At 26.5% G+C, this 12947-nt stretch overlaps 1 protein-coding gene across 1 annotated transcript; it reads left to right on the forward strand.

Annotated features, from left to right (window-relative positions):
* The first annotated feature begins 278 nt into the window (after positions 1-278).
* On the forward strand, positions 279-5569 carry LOC114304188 (protein FD). The gene is made up of 3 exons (XM_082891730.1): positions 279-1003; positions 3695-3776; positions 5291-5569. The coding sequence occupies exons 1-3, from the start codon at positions 534-536 to the stop codon at positions 5360-5362; spliced, it is 624 nt and encodes a 207-aa protein (XP_082747856.1). The 5' UTR covers positions 279-533; the 3' UTR covers positions 5363-5569.
* The last annotated feature ends 7378 nt before the right edge of the window (positions 5570-12947 follow it).

The following is a 12947-nucleotide window of genomic DNA, read 5'->3' on the forward strand; positions in this document are numbered from 1 at the left end:
TAGTGACTTTTTGACTTTTTTTGAAGATACCAAACTTAGTCTTAGTATAAATATTAGTATACTAACTAATATTATGATATAACTATTATTCATATTTATTATATAAGTTACAAATAATTAAAATCATACAAATAATATCACATTATTTATTAATACACTCATATATATATATATATATATATATATATATTAATGCATCTAATATTACTCAAAAGATAAACCTCAATAATTTTTCAAACCAACTCCACTCTCTCCACAGTGCAGTGCCTAATAAGACAGTACTAAAACTTCATTGCCCAATCCCTCTCTCTCTCTCTCTCTCTCTCTCTCTCTCTCTCGTTCTTCTTCTTCTTCTTTTCATTGTTGTCAACACCAAGTGGAGAAGACGAGAGCTCAAACTACACCAATTCCACCAAAACCCCATACAGAGCATTGTTATCATCACCCTAAACTCATCATCTCCATCTTCATCTCCCTCACCATTCTCACCTTTAGCTCTCCACACCCACCCAACCACCACCACCACCACCACCATGGAAGAGGTCTGGAAAGACATCAGCCTCGCCTCCCTCCACGACCGCCCTTCCATCAACGACTCCATCACCGCCGCCGCCGCCTTTAGCGGTGGTTTAACTTTCCAGGACTTCCTCTCCCGCCCCCTCGGCAAAAACCCACCACCAACGGCCGTAGCGGACGGTGGCGGATTTGGATCTCCGGCGGCGTCGCCTCCGGCCATCGGACTGAGCTTGAATTCTGGTCCCGATCGGTTTAGTTTGCTAGGAAATTGTGATGAGAACCCATTTAGCACGAACTCGATGTTACAAGATAGACCCATTTCGAATAATATTGTGTCTCCTTCTCTGAATGTGATGTCATTTGATGGCTTGGCATCGTCGTCTTTGGGGAAGAAGAGGTTCTCTGAATCTGACAGCAACTCCGGCGATCGACGCCATAAGAGGATGATCAAGAACAGAGAGTCTGCTGCTCGATCGAGGGCTAGAAAGCAGGAATGTCTCTCTCTCTCTCCAATATAGATGTGTAGTTTTTTTTTTTTTTTTTTTGGACGAAAATTAGTGGTTGGTTTTTAAATTAACACTTGAACTAATTAACACCTTCTTTTTGTGAGAGCATCTCCAACTCATCTTCTATTTTTTTAAAGTATTTTCGCCGTCAATTCATACTCTAAATCTATCTTCATTTGGGATCACCTCTAAAATGTTATTTATTTTATATTTTTAATTATATTATGAATAATTTTTAATACTCCTATATAAATTTAATTTTTATAAAATTAGTATCATTAAAGGTAAAATCATACTTTTAAAATAAATATAATACTCGGAAATATATTTAACAAAAATTTAAAAATTAAATATTTATTAATAAATAAAAATTATTCACAAAAATATTTTGGAGGGAATCTTTAGAGTAGAAAATAACAACGTGTAGTTATTGAGTTCGGATTCTATATTCACTTTTTGAATAAAAAAAATTATACTTTCATTCTTTAATTAAGAGTTTGGGATGCTCTAAGCCGCGGTTTGTTTTCTTTCTAGGCTAAAAAATCAAGAAAAAAAAAAAAAGGGTTAAAAAAGTTTTAAAAAATTCAAAAAAATTCAAAAATCACAAAAGAATAAAAAAAACATATATTTGCCATTTCAAAACTAAAAAATCAAAAAACTCAAAACAAAAAAACTATACAAATAAAAAAGTCTTAAGATTAAAAAAATCAAAAAAACTAAAAAATAATTAAAAATGTCATTACCAAACTACCCCTTAAGTCATACCTCCTGTTTTACTCCTAAGAGTCAAACCTAATGTCTTTCAAGGGGAGACTTGGGCTCTGTCTGAAACGATTTCCAAAAGAGTTTTTTATTTTCACATTTGAGTGTGATGTTTGGATAGGTACGTAGAATTAATTTTTCATGACTCTGTAGAAAATTCTGTTTAAGAGTGTGATTTTTAAATTTTTTTTTTTAAATTTGACCTAATCGGTTGTTCTACCGGTTAACTAGAACAGTGCAATTTTTTTTTTACAATTGATATGTTAATTTTTATATATTCGAAAAAAATATTTTCTGAATTTTTTTAAATTTTTTATATGCTTTAATAGAATTTTGAGTTGTATATTTGGTTATTAGTTATAAATTTTTGTATCAAATATCAAATGTCACATCAAAATTTTTCACTCTTTTTTAAATTATTTTCAAAATTTTTACAAAATAAATTTTCTACATTCAAATTATAATTTCAAAAGTCACAAATTCAAAATATTATTTATATTTTCAAATCATAATTACAAAATTCTATCAAACACAACCTTAATTATTTTATTTTTTGTGATGCAAACTAAGAGGAGACATGGTGCCAAATGAGTAGCTGCATAGATACATGTGTGTAGTCTTTAGGGATATATGCATCAGGGTTTTAAATAAAGCATGGATGTGTTATCACTATCTTCAAGAAGCAAAATATATTTTTTGGAAAATAATCAGTTTGCTTGTTTTCATTTTTTAGAAAATATTTTTTAGAAAATTTTATTTTATTTTATTTTTATATTTTTTTATTTTCACTGAATTTTTTTAATATTTTAAACAAATTTTTTATTTTTTAGACACAATTAACATAAATACACTTAAAATGTAAAAAAATGTAAAAAATTTTTTTAAAAATTTACTAAATACCAAAAATACAAAAACAAATATATAAGAATTCAGTACATTTTTTGTATTTTTATGTATTTATTAATTTTTTAAAATATTTTTTCACAATTTTTTTACTTTTTAGATACATTTAACTAAGGTGAATCTAAAAAAGTAAAAAAATATTTAAAATCTAAAAAATATTCACTAAAAACAAAAGAATACGAAAATTAAAAAATTCAGTTATTAAAAAACTTAATCCAGAAAATTCAAACCAAACACACTGAATAGTCTTATTTGGTTTGACTTTGGGAAAAAGATTTTGAAGAAAATTTTTGAAAATTTTATTTGATTTGTAATTTTTCTCAATTTTTTTTTTAAAATCACTCTCTTCTACACATCAATCAATCACTTTTTTTCCTTCCTCTCTTATTTTCAATCACTTTTTCTTTTGCATACATATACTCAATTACAACAAAATAGCAAATCATCTTAGATTCCTAAACTTCAAAACAATTTTTAAAATATACAACTAAACAAACTATAAAAAATTTTAAATTCTCTTTTCAAAATATTTTTTGAAAACTTATCTCTCAAAGTCAAACCAAACAAGGCCAATAAATGTTTTAATGGTAACTTCAAAAAAACAATTACTTTATAAATTTATTTTTTAATGCTGTAAAAAAAAATTCTATTAAAATAGTGCATAGCAAATGTGTTCCAATGTCCAATTATGAAATTCTTAAAAATATAGTTGGTATGCTAAAACTCACAGTGGATAATAAATCAGGAACAGCATTTTAAGATCATAATATTTATAATTTTTATTTTTGATATTTACCGATATTAACTGATATCGATGGTTAAAATCATGATATTAATGGTTAGAACTTTTAAAGCTCAAAAGAATAGGCTTGACTTGAACTGAGATTGCTAATATTGGGCCTGACTTCACCAAATAACTAATAAACAGTTGACATTGTTGTTCTTTGGCTTGCTATGCTAGACTATTAATAGTTTGTGACTTTTTATTTTGGTGATTGTTAAATGTTACAGGCTTACACAAATGAGTTGGAGCTAGAAGTTGCCCATTTAATGGAAGAGAATGCTAGACTAAAAAGACAGCAACAACAGGTAATTTAGGTATATCTGTAGCACTTTGAGATCTACCTCATTGACATTTGTAGACAGAAGACCCACAACTTTGATGTTCTTATCTGGTTTTTAAGCTGTATTTGGATGTTGATTTGCGAAAAAAGGGACTTTCCTTTATTTTTCTTTTCATCAATTTAAGATCCAAATATCCACCCAAAAAATTTAAGATCGGAACATAATCATAATATTATAAGGAGATATTTCCAATCATTGATTCATTAAATTTAAATATGGGTAAAAAGAAAAATCATCCAAAACCTTTTAGCCTGTTTTTTTATTTTTTTATTTTAGCCTGATTAAAAAATTTTCATTTGAAAAAAACTTTTGACATTTTATAATTTTATAAAAATAAAATAAAATGATTATAATTTAGATGTAATTTTTTACCTTATTAATTTTTTAAGTTTATTTTTTCTTTTTGTCTTTCAATGGATCACAACCTAATTTTCAAACAAAGCCCGAGTTTCACCTTCTTTGTTTTTTTTATTATTTATAACCCAAATCAAATAAATATTTGCTAACAGGTTTCAAGATTTGTAACTTTTTCCTATTTACAACTTTACTATTATTGGAGTTTTTCTTCAAATTTGTGTTTAAAGTCGGTCCACGGAAGTCGCTAATAACGAGGTGTTTGTGAAAATTATTTTAAATTAAAAGTTGATAATTAAAAAATAAAATTTAAAAGTAATTCTTTCTCAACTTTTGAAAAATTAGTTTTTTTAACTTATTAAAATTGTTTTTGTATAATAAATTATAAACAAAAATTACATTAATTAAAATTGTTTTTGTATAATAAATTATAAACAAAAATTACATTAAATAGTCTAATATGAACTATCAAATTAAATTAAGTTTATATAATTTTCACCGAACACTCCTAATAAAACTTTTACTCTATATATTTGGGGAGAGGTTTTTTTCAGTTCACATAATAAATTAGAACGTATTGTTGGGCCCGTGGGGCTAACAATGGTTCTCGTTTCGATGATCCGAATCATTTAGTATGTAAAGTTCATCAAGTACTTTATGCTTGCAAAAAATTACATTGATTGAATATCGTTAGTCTTTTGATCGGAACATATTTTTGTTAACAATTTATTTTTAAAATCATATTTGCCATCGACAAAAATATATTCCGATCAAGGGGCTACTGATATTTGATCAATGTATTTTTTACAGGTATAAAGTACTTAACGAGTTTTACACATTTAACGGTTCGGATTATCAAAACATGATCTGTGGTGAATTTCGCGGGCTAACATTATTTTCCAATCTACTATGTCCCATATATTTTTTACTTAAATAAGTAGAGATTTTGAGTAAGTTCTAGAAATGGCACTAGGACTGAGACGAATCCAAGGTCGAAATACAACATTAATTATACTATATTAGCCAAGTAAATTGTAGATAATTTTATTACAAAAGTTGTGTAGCTTGTTTTCATATCCATCAAGGGTTCATTGATAGTGTATTGTGTCTATTTGTTTTGCCAGCTATGTTTAGCTGCAGCTGCCCAAGTTCCCAAAAAGCACATTCTTCATCGAACATCAACAGCTCCATTCTGAGAAAGAAAAGCTCTTTCTCTCTCTAGAGATATACAGAGAGGGGAGAGAGAGAGAGAGGGATTTGTGGGTTGATCGTAACCTTTTGATGGGTGGGAGGCTGAATCACTATCACAGATTGTATGGGATTTGTGGGTTTAATTTGGAAAGACTAGGAGACAAATGTAAACATAACGTTTTTTGAATTCCAAACATGAAGGGATTTTTGGTGGGTCTTCTGTTTGCTTGCTTACTCTCTATTTTTTGGTCTTTTGACTCTCTCCCTCTCTCTCTCACATATGTTTGATTGAATAGAAATATGAATGGCATTTTCAGAGAAAACAAACAGACAAACAGGGTATAATATTAGCTCCAAGAATATGAACAGTATAAAGATGGGACGCATTGGCTATCATTTTCGTCATCTCTTTATCTTTCTTTTTTCTTTCTTTCTTTTTGATCTTTTTCTATCTCCTGATAATTACTGTCCTTTGATGCTCTCTTTTGTTGGGTTTTTGTATGTCCATTTTTGCTTTTCTTTTTTCTTTTATTTTTTGGACAGAACCACAAATCCAATGAGACAACAACCTTTGTTTTGAACCACATAACAATTACCCTATTTGGTCTGAATGGAAAAATCATTAGATTCTCTCTGAGTAATAACTAGTATTGTTTAGGTTGTATTTCAATGAGGGGAAATTGCATTTTTAGTGGTACAATAGGAAAATAATGTCGTTTTTATGGTAGTGTTAGTTTTCTATGCTTACGATGCATTTTTTTTTTTTTTTTTTGGTGGTGTTAAAATTGTACAATTTTTTTTTGTATTATCTATAATATAATTCAGTGTGTTTGGTTTGAGTTTTCTGGATTAAGTTTTTTTTAAATTAAATTTTTTGTTTTTTGTACTTTTTTGTTTTTAGTGAATATTTTTAAAATTTTAAGTATTTTTTTTACTTTTTTAGATGTACCGTACTTAGATGTATCTAAAAAGTAAAAAATTTGTGAAAAAATATTTTTAAAAATTAATAAATACATAAAAATACAAAAATTGTATTGAATTCTCATATATTTTTTTGAATTTTTGGTATTTAGTGAATTTTTAAAAGTTTTTTTTTTATAAATTTTTTACCTTTTAGGTATATTTATGTTAGGCATGTCTAAAAATTAAAAAAATTGTTTAAAATATTAAAAAAATTCAGTAAAAACAAAAAAATACGAAAAATAAGAAAGTAAAATTTTTTGAAAATTGTTTTCAAAAAAACTATACCAAACAAATTGATTTGGGTTATTATTTTGCCCTTCAGATTATTATTGAGTTTTATCGAATTTTAATATAGACAATTAAGTTATGTTTATTATAAAATGTTTTCAAAAGATTTATTACTTCATAATGGTGTATTATATTTTAATTTTATCCTTTTTATGTAATATGTATAATAATTTTATAAATAATTTTAATTTAATTAAAATTTTAAATTTTAAATGAAAAAATTATTAATGTTCTATTAAAAAAATCATAAATAACGCTTGGATTGAAAAAAAATTTCGAGAGTGCAATTCATACCATATACAATCCTATCAAAAATTACCTAAGTTTTCAAGAATTTACATAAGTGATCTCACAATAATGTGTAAATTAAACACAAATTCGCATAAGTCTTAAGTTTTTATAAACTTACGTAAATTTGTGTTCAACTTATGTATTTCTGTAAAATTACTTATGTAAATTTATAAAAACTTATATTATTTTGTGATAAGATTATATACGGTGTGCACACCGTAGCATTTTTCATAAATTCAAACAAGTATACTATTAAATGCATTATTTTCTGTTTTTTTAAATTATTATTTTTTTAGTATAAATAATCTAAAATGGCTAAATTCTATTAAAATTACAAAAAATGTATAAAAAAACATTACTATGAAAATTTTATATATTTCTCAACGCATGAGATAGTTAATAATCTTATATTTATGCTATTGTTTATGAAAAGTTTATATAATTTCAACAATTAAAAATATTTTTATTATAAATTTCAAATAAAAAAAAAATTATTTATGAAATTTTTGGTTCATAATATAAAATTAAAATGAAATATACTATTATGAATAATTGAACTTTTTTATAACAATTTATAATTAAAAAAAAAAGGAGACTTATTTGTTAATATTAAAATTTGATATAACTCAATATTAATTTTCAAAAAAAAAAAAACTTATGAAATTTTTGTTTGTATTAAATGAGGGATAAAATTGGAATAACATGTATCATTAGGGAACAATGAATTTTTTTGAAATTGTTTTATGAAAAATAGGATTTGTCCATATAAAAATTTGATAGGACTTAATAGTAATCTTAAAAGCAAAATATAACTTACTGGTTATTTTTTTCATTATTTTTTACTCTACCAATGAAATGCAATTTTTTTTTTTCTTTCAATTATAACATACATCAATAGCTTGTTCGGATTGGGTAAGAAATGATAAAAATAAGAGTCAAAACTATTTATTGTAGTTGACTTATAAATTAAGTAAAATATTTTGAAAAAGACAACTTTTTTATTTTGTTAATTTTGTTTTTTTTTTCTTTCCTTTCAAAAGTGATGAAATTTAACTGAGCAAAAATTAATGAGAAATGTTATAAGAATGTGCACCTTTTAAAAAAAATGTACATTGTAAGAAAAGTTACGATTTTTATAGTGAAAATTTCGAATTTGTAATGGAAGTCATGATTTTTGTAATAAAAGCTAAGAGTAGCGAAATAATGGTGTACTCCTCTAAAGTTATAATTAACAAAAGTTATGCCTTCTGTGGTAAAATTATATTTTTTATGATGAATGTTGTACATTATGTGGTAAAAATTTTACTTTTTGTTTTAGGTGTATATCATCAATACAAAACTAAATTATTTTTAATCTTATTCAATGTGTGAGATATTACACAGGTATTGATCACAATCTAACAAACCTTTAACTAATTCCTACACAACCTATACCTGTATACCCGTTTACGTTTGGCAAGAGTTAAACGGGACTTTTTTGGCTATTTTAGCTACAAAAGATAAAATAGGCTATTTTAATCACAAAAAATAAAATATCACATCCAACCCATAATCATTACATTCTTCTCTCACAAAAAAAGTCAAAAAAGTCAAAAAGTCAAAAAGTCATTTCCAAACTAAACTTTTTAACCTAAGCTAAAATAATTAAAAAAAATTAAAAAGTTAAAAAGTCAACCCACTTCCCAAACGGAGACTAACTAATTCAGCTAGACAGAATACAACTCTTACTTCACCATAGAATCACAACTCCCACGTGTATGTATTTGTTGCTGAGGTCGACAACTCTCTTGCTTATGCTCTATCTGAGATATACTCTTATCATCCCCCCTCTAGCGCATGGTAACGATACATCCATAAGCTTGGAAGGAAGATAAGAAAACTGAGCAACTGGGAGACGTTTAGTAAACAAATCAACCAACTGATCTGAAAAAGAGATGTGTTTAACCAAAACTTTATTAGCATCAACCTATTCACAGATGTAATGATAATCGACCTTAATGTGTTTAGAACGAGCATGAAACACAGAATTGGAGGCAAGAGAGATATCGATAGCAGAAACGTTGTCACACCACAGAACAGAAGTGACAGAACTATGATGAAGATCTTTAAGAAGCATTTGAAGCCACTGAAGTTTGGCAGCAGCTTGATCAAGAGCTCAGTACTCAGCTTCGGTAGAAGATCGGGAAATATATAGTTGGTTGTTTCCTGGCTAACGAAGAGACCAAGTTGGGACCAAGAAATACACAAAACCCAGTAGTGGATTTGCGATCAAGAGCATTGCCAGCCCAATTAGAGTCTGAAAAAGCATGGAGATCTAATGAACCAGGAATGAACACCAGACCATGATGAAGAGTACCTTGAACATAACGAAGCAAGCGTTTGATGACGGTAAAATTAGTCACTGTGGAGGCATGCATGAGCTGACAAGCATGATTAACTGCAAAAGAAATGTCCGGCCTTGTAATAGTCAAGTATTGAAGAGCTGGAGTATGGTTTGCAATTGATCATGCTAGCCTTGCACTTGCTAAGAATGTCAGAGGCATATTTGTGCTGAGAAAGAAACAACACAGTACAAGTCTTAACCACTAAGATACCAAGAAAATATGAAATATCCCCTAATTCTTTCATTGAAAAAGCAGAGTGCATATGATGAATAAGAGGAGAGATATGAGAATAACTATTCCCAGTGATGAGAATATCATCAACATAGATGAGTAAAATAGTAATGGTAGAGGCTGTCTTTTGAACGAACATGGAGGAATCACAATGACAATTTTTGAAACCAATAAACAGAACTAAATTATTTCCAATCTTATTCAATATGAGATATTACACAGGTATACATATAAATATATATATATATATATATATGTATATATCTTTCTAACTAATTCAGTTAGACGGAATACAACTCTCTTACTTATGCTTTATCAGAGATATACTCTAATCAATCATATAAATCCTTTTGGGATGCACACAGTAGCCTTTCCTCCAGACTTATTGGCTATATATTTTTATAATACCAAAATACAAAAGAAGAAAAAAAAATTCTCATGATTTATTTTTTTACCCATTCAAATATGATTGTGAAAAATTACAATCATTATTTGTTTTTTCTTCTCACCTATCATACCATACGAAACAGATAGATAGTAAGTGGGTTACCTTCTACTTTTGAACTATATAAAAGGTGAGTTACCAAGTTTCACTTCCAAAAATTTTTGTTACAAGTGATTGGTTTTGAAATGATGTTTTGGGACCATTCCAAAATTATCCATGAAGATGTTGGTGATTGTCAAACCATGAACACTTCCATTTGGATTAGAAAAGTAAATTGTTAAGAATTTTTTTTCCTTGTACAAATACTAAAAAATAATATGTTGATAACAATTTTAGAATAATAAGTCACTTTCATAGGTTTTTTGATTTGAAATAAATGAATAGTGTAACCTTTCTATTTCTATATCATCACTCTTTCAAAAAAGAAAAAAAAAAACTTCAAATTTGTAAAGTAAGACAATTATTCAGTCGTTTTAGAGTGCCATATCTATGCGGTGCTTTCAATTCATGATGTTGCAAAAAATATTACAGAGAAGATAATATTGACAACCTTTGTTAAATAGTAGGGATATAGGGGTTAACACACTTTATATACTCTGTGGTTTTGGTTAGTTGAAAAATTACGGTTGTAATGTCACATAATATTTGGAATGTAATAAATTTTCAACAAGAGTAGTGATTAGAAAAATGTCTCAAAATAGTGCATGATATAAATTTAAATTTATTGTGTAATGATTGTTTTGGAAAGTGCTAGTAAATAATTGACTTTTTTACTTATTACAAAAAGACATGTAAAAATTATAGATGTATATGACTTAAATAAGTTCAAAAGTCAATAATTTAACTTATAAGCCAAGTCACATTACGAAATGAATTTGATTTAAATATTTTATTTTTGAATAAATTATACTATCCTTCCTTGAGATTTTAAAAAATACAATAAATTAAATAGTTTTGACATAATTACAGTAACTTCTCTATTAGTAAGGTCATAGGGAGCAAAACTAATGCAGATTGGGTGAAGGTATAAAGAAAAAAATATATATTTCACTTTAAAAGAGATAATATTCTTTTTTCATTCATGTGATTAATAAATTATTGATAAAAATGAAATTAAATGTTATATGAATTAAAATATTTGTTGCAGTATTTTTTTCAAACTTTAGACGAGGTCAGCTTTTGGGTATGGCTTATAAATTGATTTTTTTTATTTATTACAAAAAAATATATAAAGAAATAGAAAAATAATGCGATAGAAATAAATTAATAAGCAACTTACTTATAGTTTTTCCCAAAGAACAATCTTTTATTTTTTAAAATTTTTTTATCCGAACTTTTTTTTTTTTTTTTTTGGTTTGGGTGCTCGATTGCTGCTTCCATTATTTTGATTTTAGCCCATGGTGTGAAGGAGAACGGTCAACCATTAATTACCCTCCACATTATTTTGGTGTAAGTCCCAATTATTTTTGAAATAATAATAGTGTAAGCATTACTCACACTTCAGTGCAAGTCTTTTTGGCCTCTTCTAACAAGAGGTTAAAATTTAAAAGCCACTTTTTTATTGTTAACTCTTTTAAAGAAAAAAAATATACGTTTAATAGTCTATAGCTTCTTCTTTTTTTTTCAATTTAATTTTGGAATTTTTAAATCAAACTACCTCCCCATGTTTGAGTCATGACCAAAATAGACTGAAATTTTATTTATTTATTTATACTAATGCGTGTGAGTGTTGGGCAAACTAAAGTAAACTTTCATTTTGGATAAATCAAAATTTAATTTTTTTTAAAAATATATTGTACAATGTGAATTTAAATAAGTGATGAGTGTAATATTCAGAATTAATTTAAGTTTCATATTTTATTTTAAAACATTTTTTGATGTGTACTTTTTCTGGTGCATTATTGCTGCTTCCATTATTTTGATTTTAACCTATATGGCGCGAGGAAAAGCGGTCAGACCATTATTTGCTTTCCACATTATTTCGGTTTTTCACTTTAGTATAAGTGCTATTATTTTTTAAAAAATAAAAATGAAAATGAAAATGAAAATGAAATTTAAATTTAATAATCTATATAATAATCTATATAATTTATCTTGGGACAATTACAAAAACAAATAACAAAAAATTTGATTCTTATAATAAAATAAATAAATCATGGGTTTTTAATTTTATCAATTTAAATTCTAATCTTTTGATTTGTTTTCGATCTAAATCATTTGCCTATTTTCATTAACTAAAACTTACAAAAAAAAATAATATTTTAGTCATTAAATTCAATATAATTATATCTAAAATATCAATTTTCATTAATTTAATGACTAAAAATACCAATTTTTTCGTCGATTTTATTTAATGAAAATAGACAAATAATTCAAATTGAAAACGAATTAAAAGCTTAATGTTTAAAAATTGATAAACTTAAAAATTCATGATTTATTTTGTTATAAGGATTAAATCCTGATTATTTTTTTTATTATAATTTCCCAGTTTATATTTTATATGTCATTTTAATTGTGTAGTTTCAATGGTAATAATTTTACTTTAAAATTTTATTTTTAATTAGAATAATTAATAATGATTGTCAAGATTTTCTATGCAAAGGAGCTACATGTACTTCACGTACCCAGTAAAGGGTAGTAACAAAGATGGCATGATCACCCGTGACTTTTTATAGGGTTATATTGAAGGTCCAACTTTTATCCCATCTATTTTGTGAATTACACCGTATTGTTTAGACTTGTAAGGCCCTTTATAAGTTTCATATTAATAATTTGAATTTTTTATTTTTTAAATCACAAGGTGTTATTACATATAGAAAAATAGAAAAATTAAAATTTTAATTATAGGTAGGCCCTTCTATGGATAAATTTAATTATTTTTGGTGAGAAATTTAAAACTTAGTTACAATATAAATGAGTTGTAAAAAAAATTAAGTTTCTTATAATTTTCACTACTTTCATGCTAAACAAACAAACAAAAAAATTTAT

Source organism: Camellia sinensis, chromosome 1, assembly GCF_055761805.1.
Source record: "Camellia sinensis isolate YWXY chromosome 1, ASM5576180v1, whole genome shotgun sequence".
In the NCBI taxonomy this organism is placed as follows: Eukaryota; Viridiplantae; Streptophyta; class Magnoliopsida; order Ericales; family Theaceae; genus Camellia; species Camellia sinensis.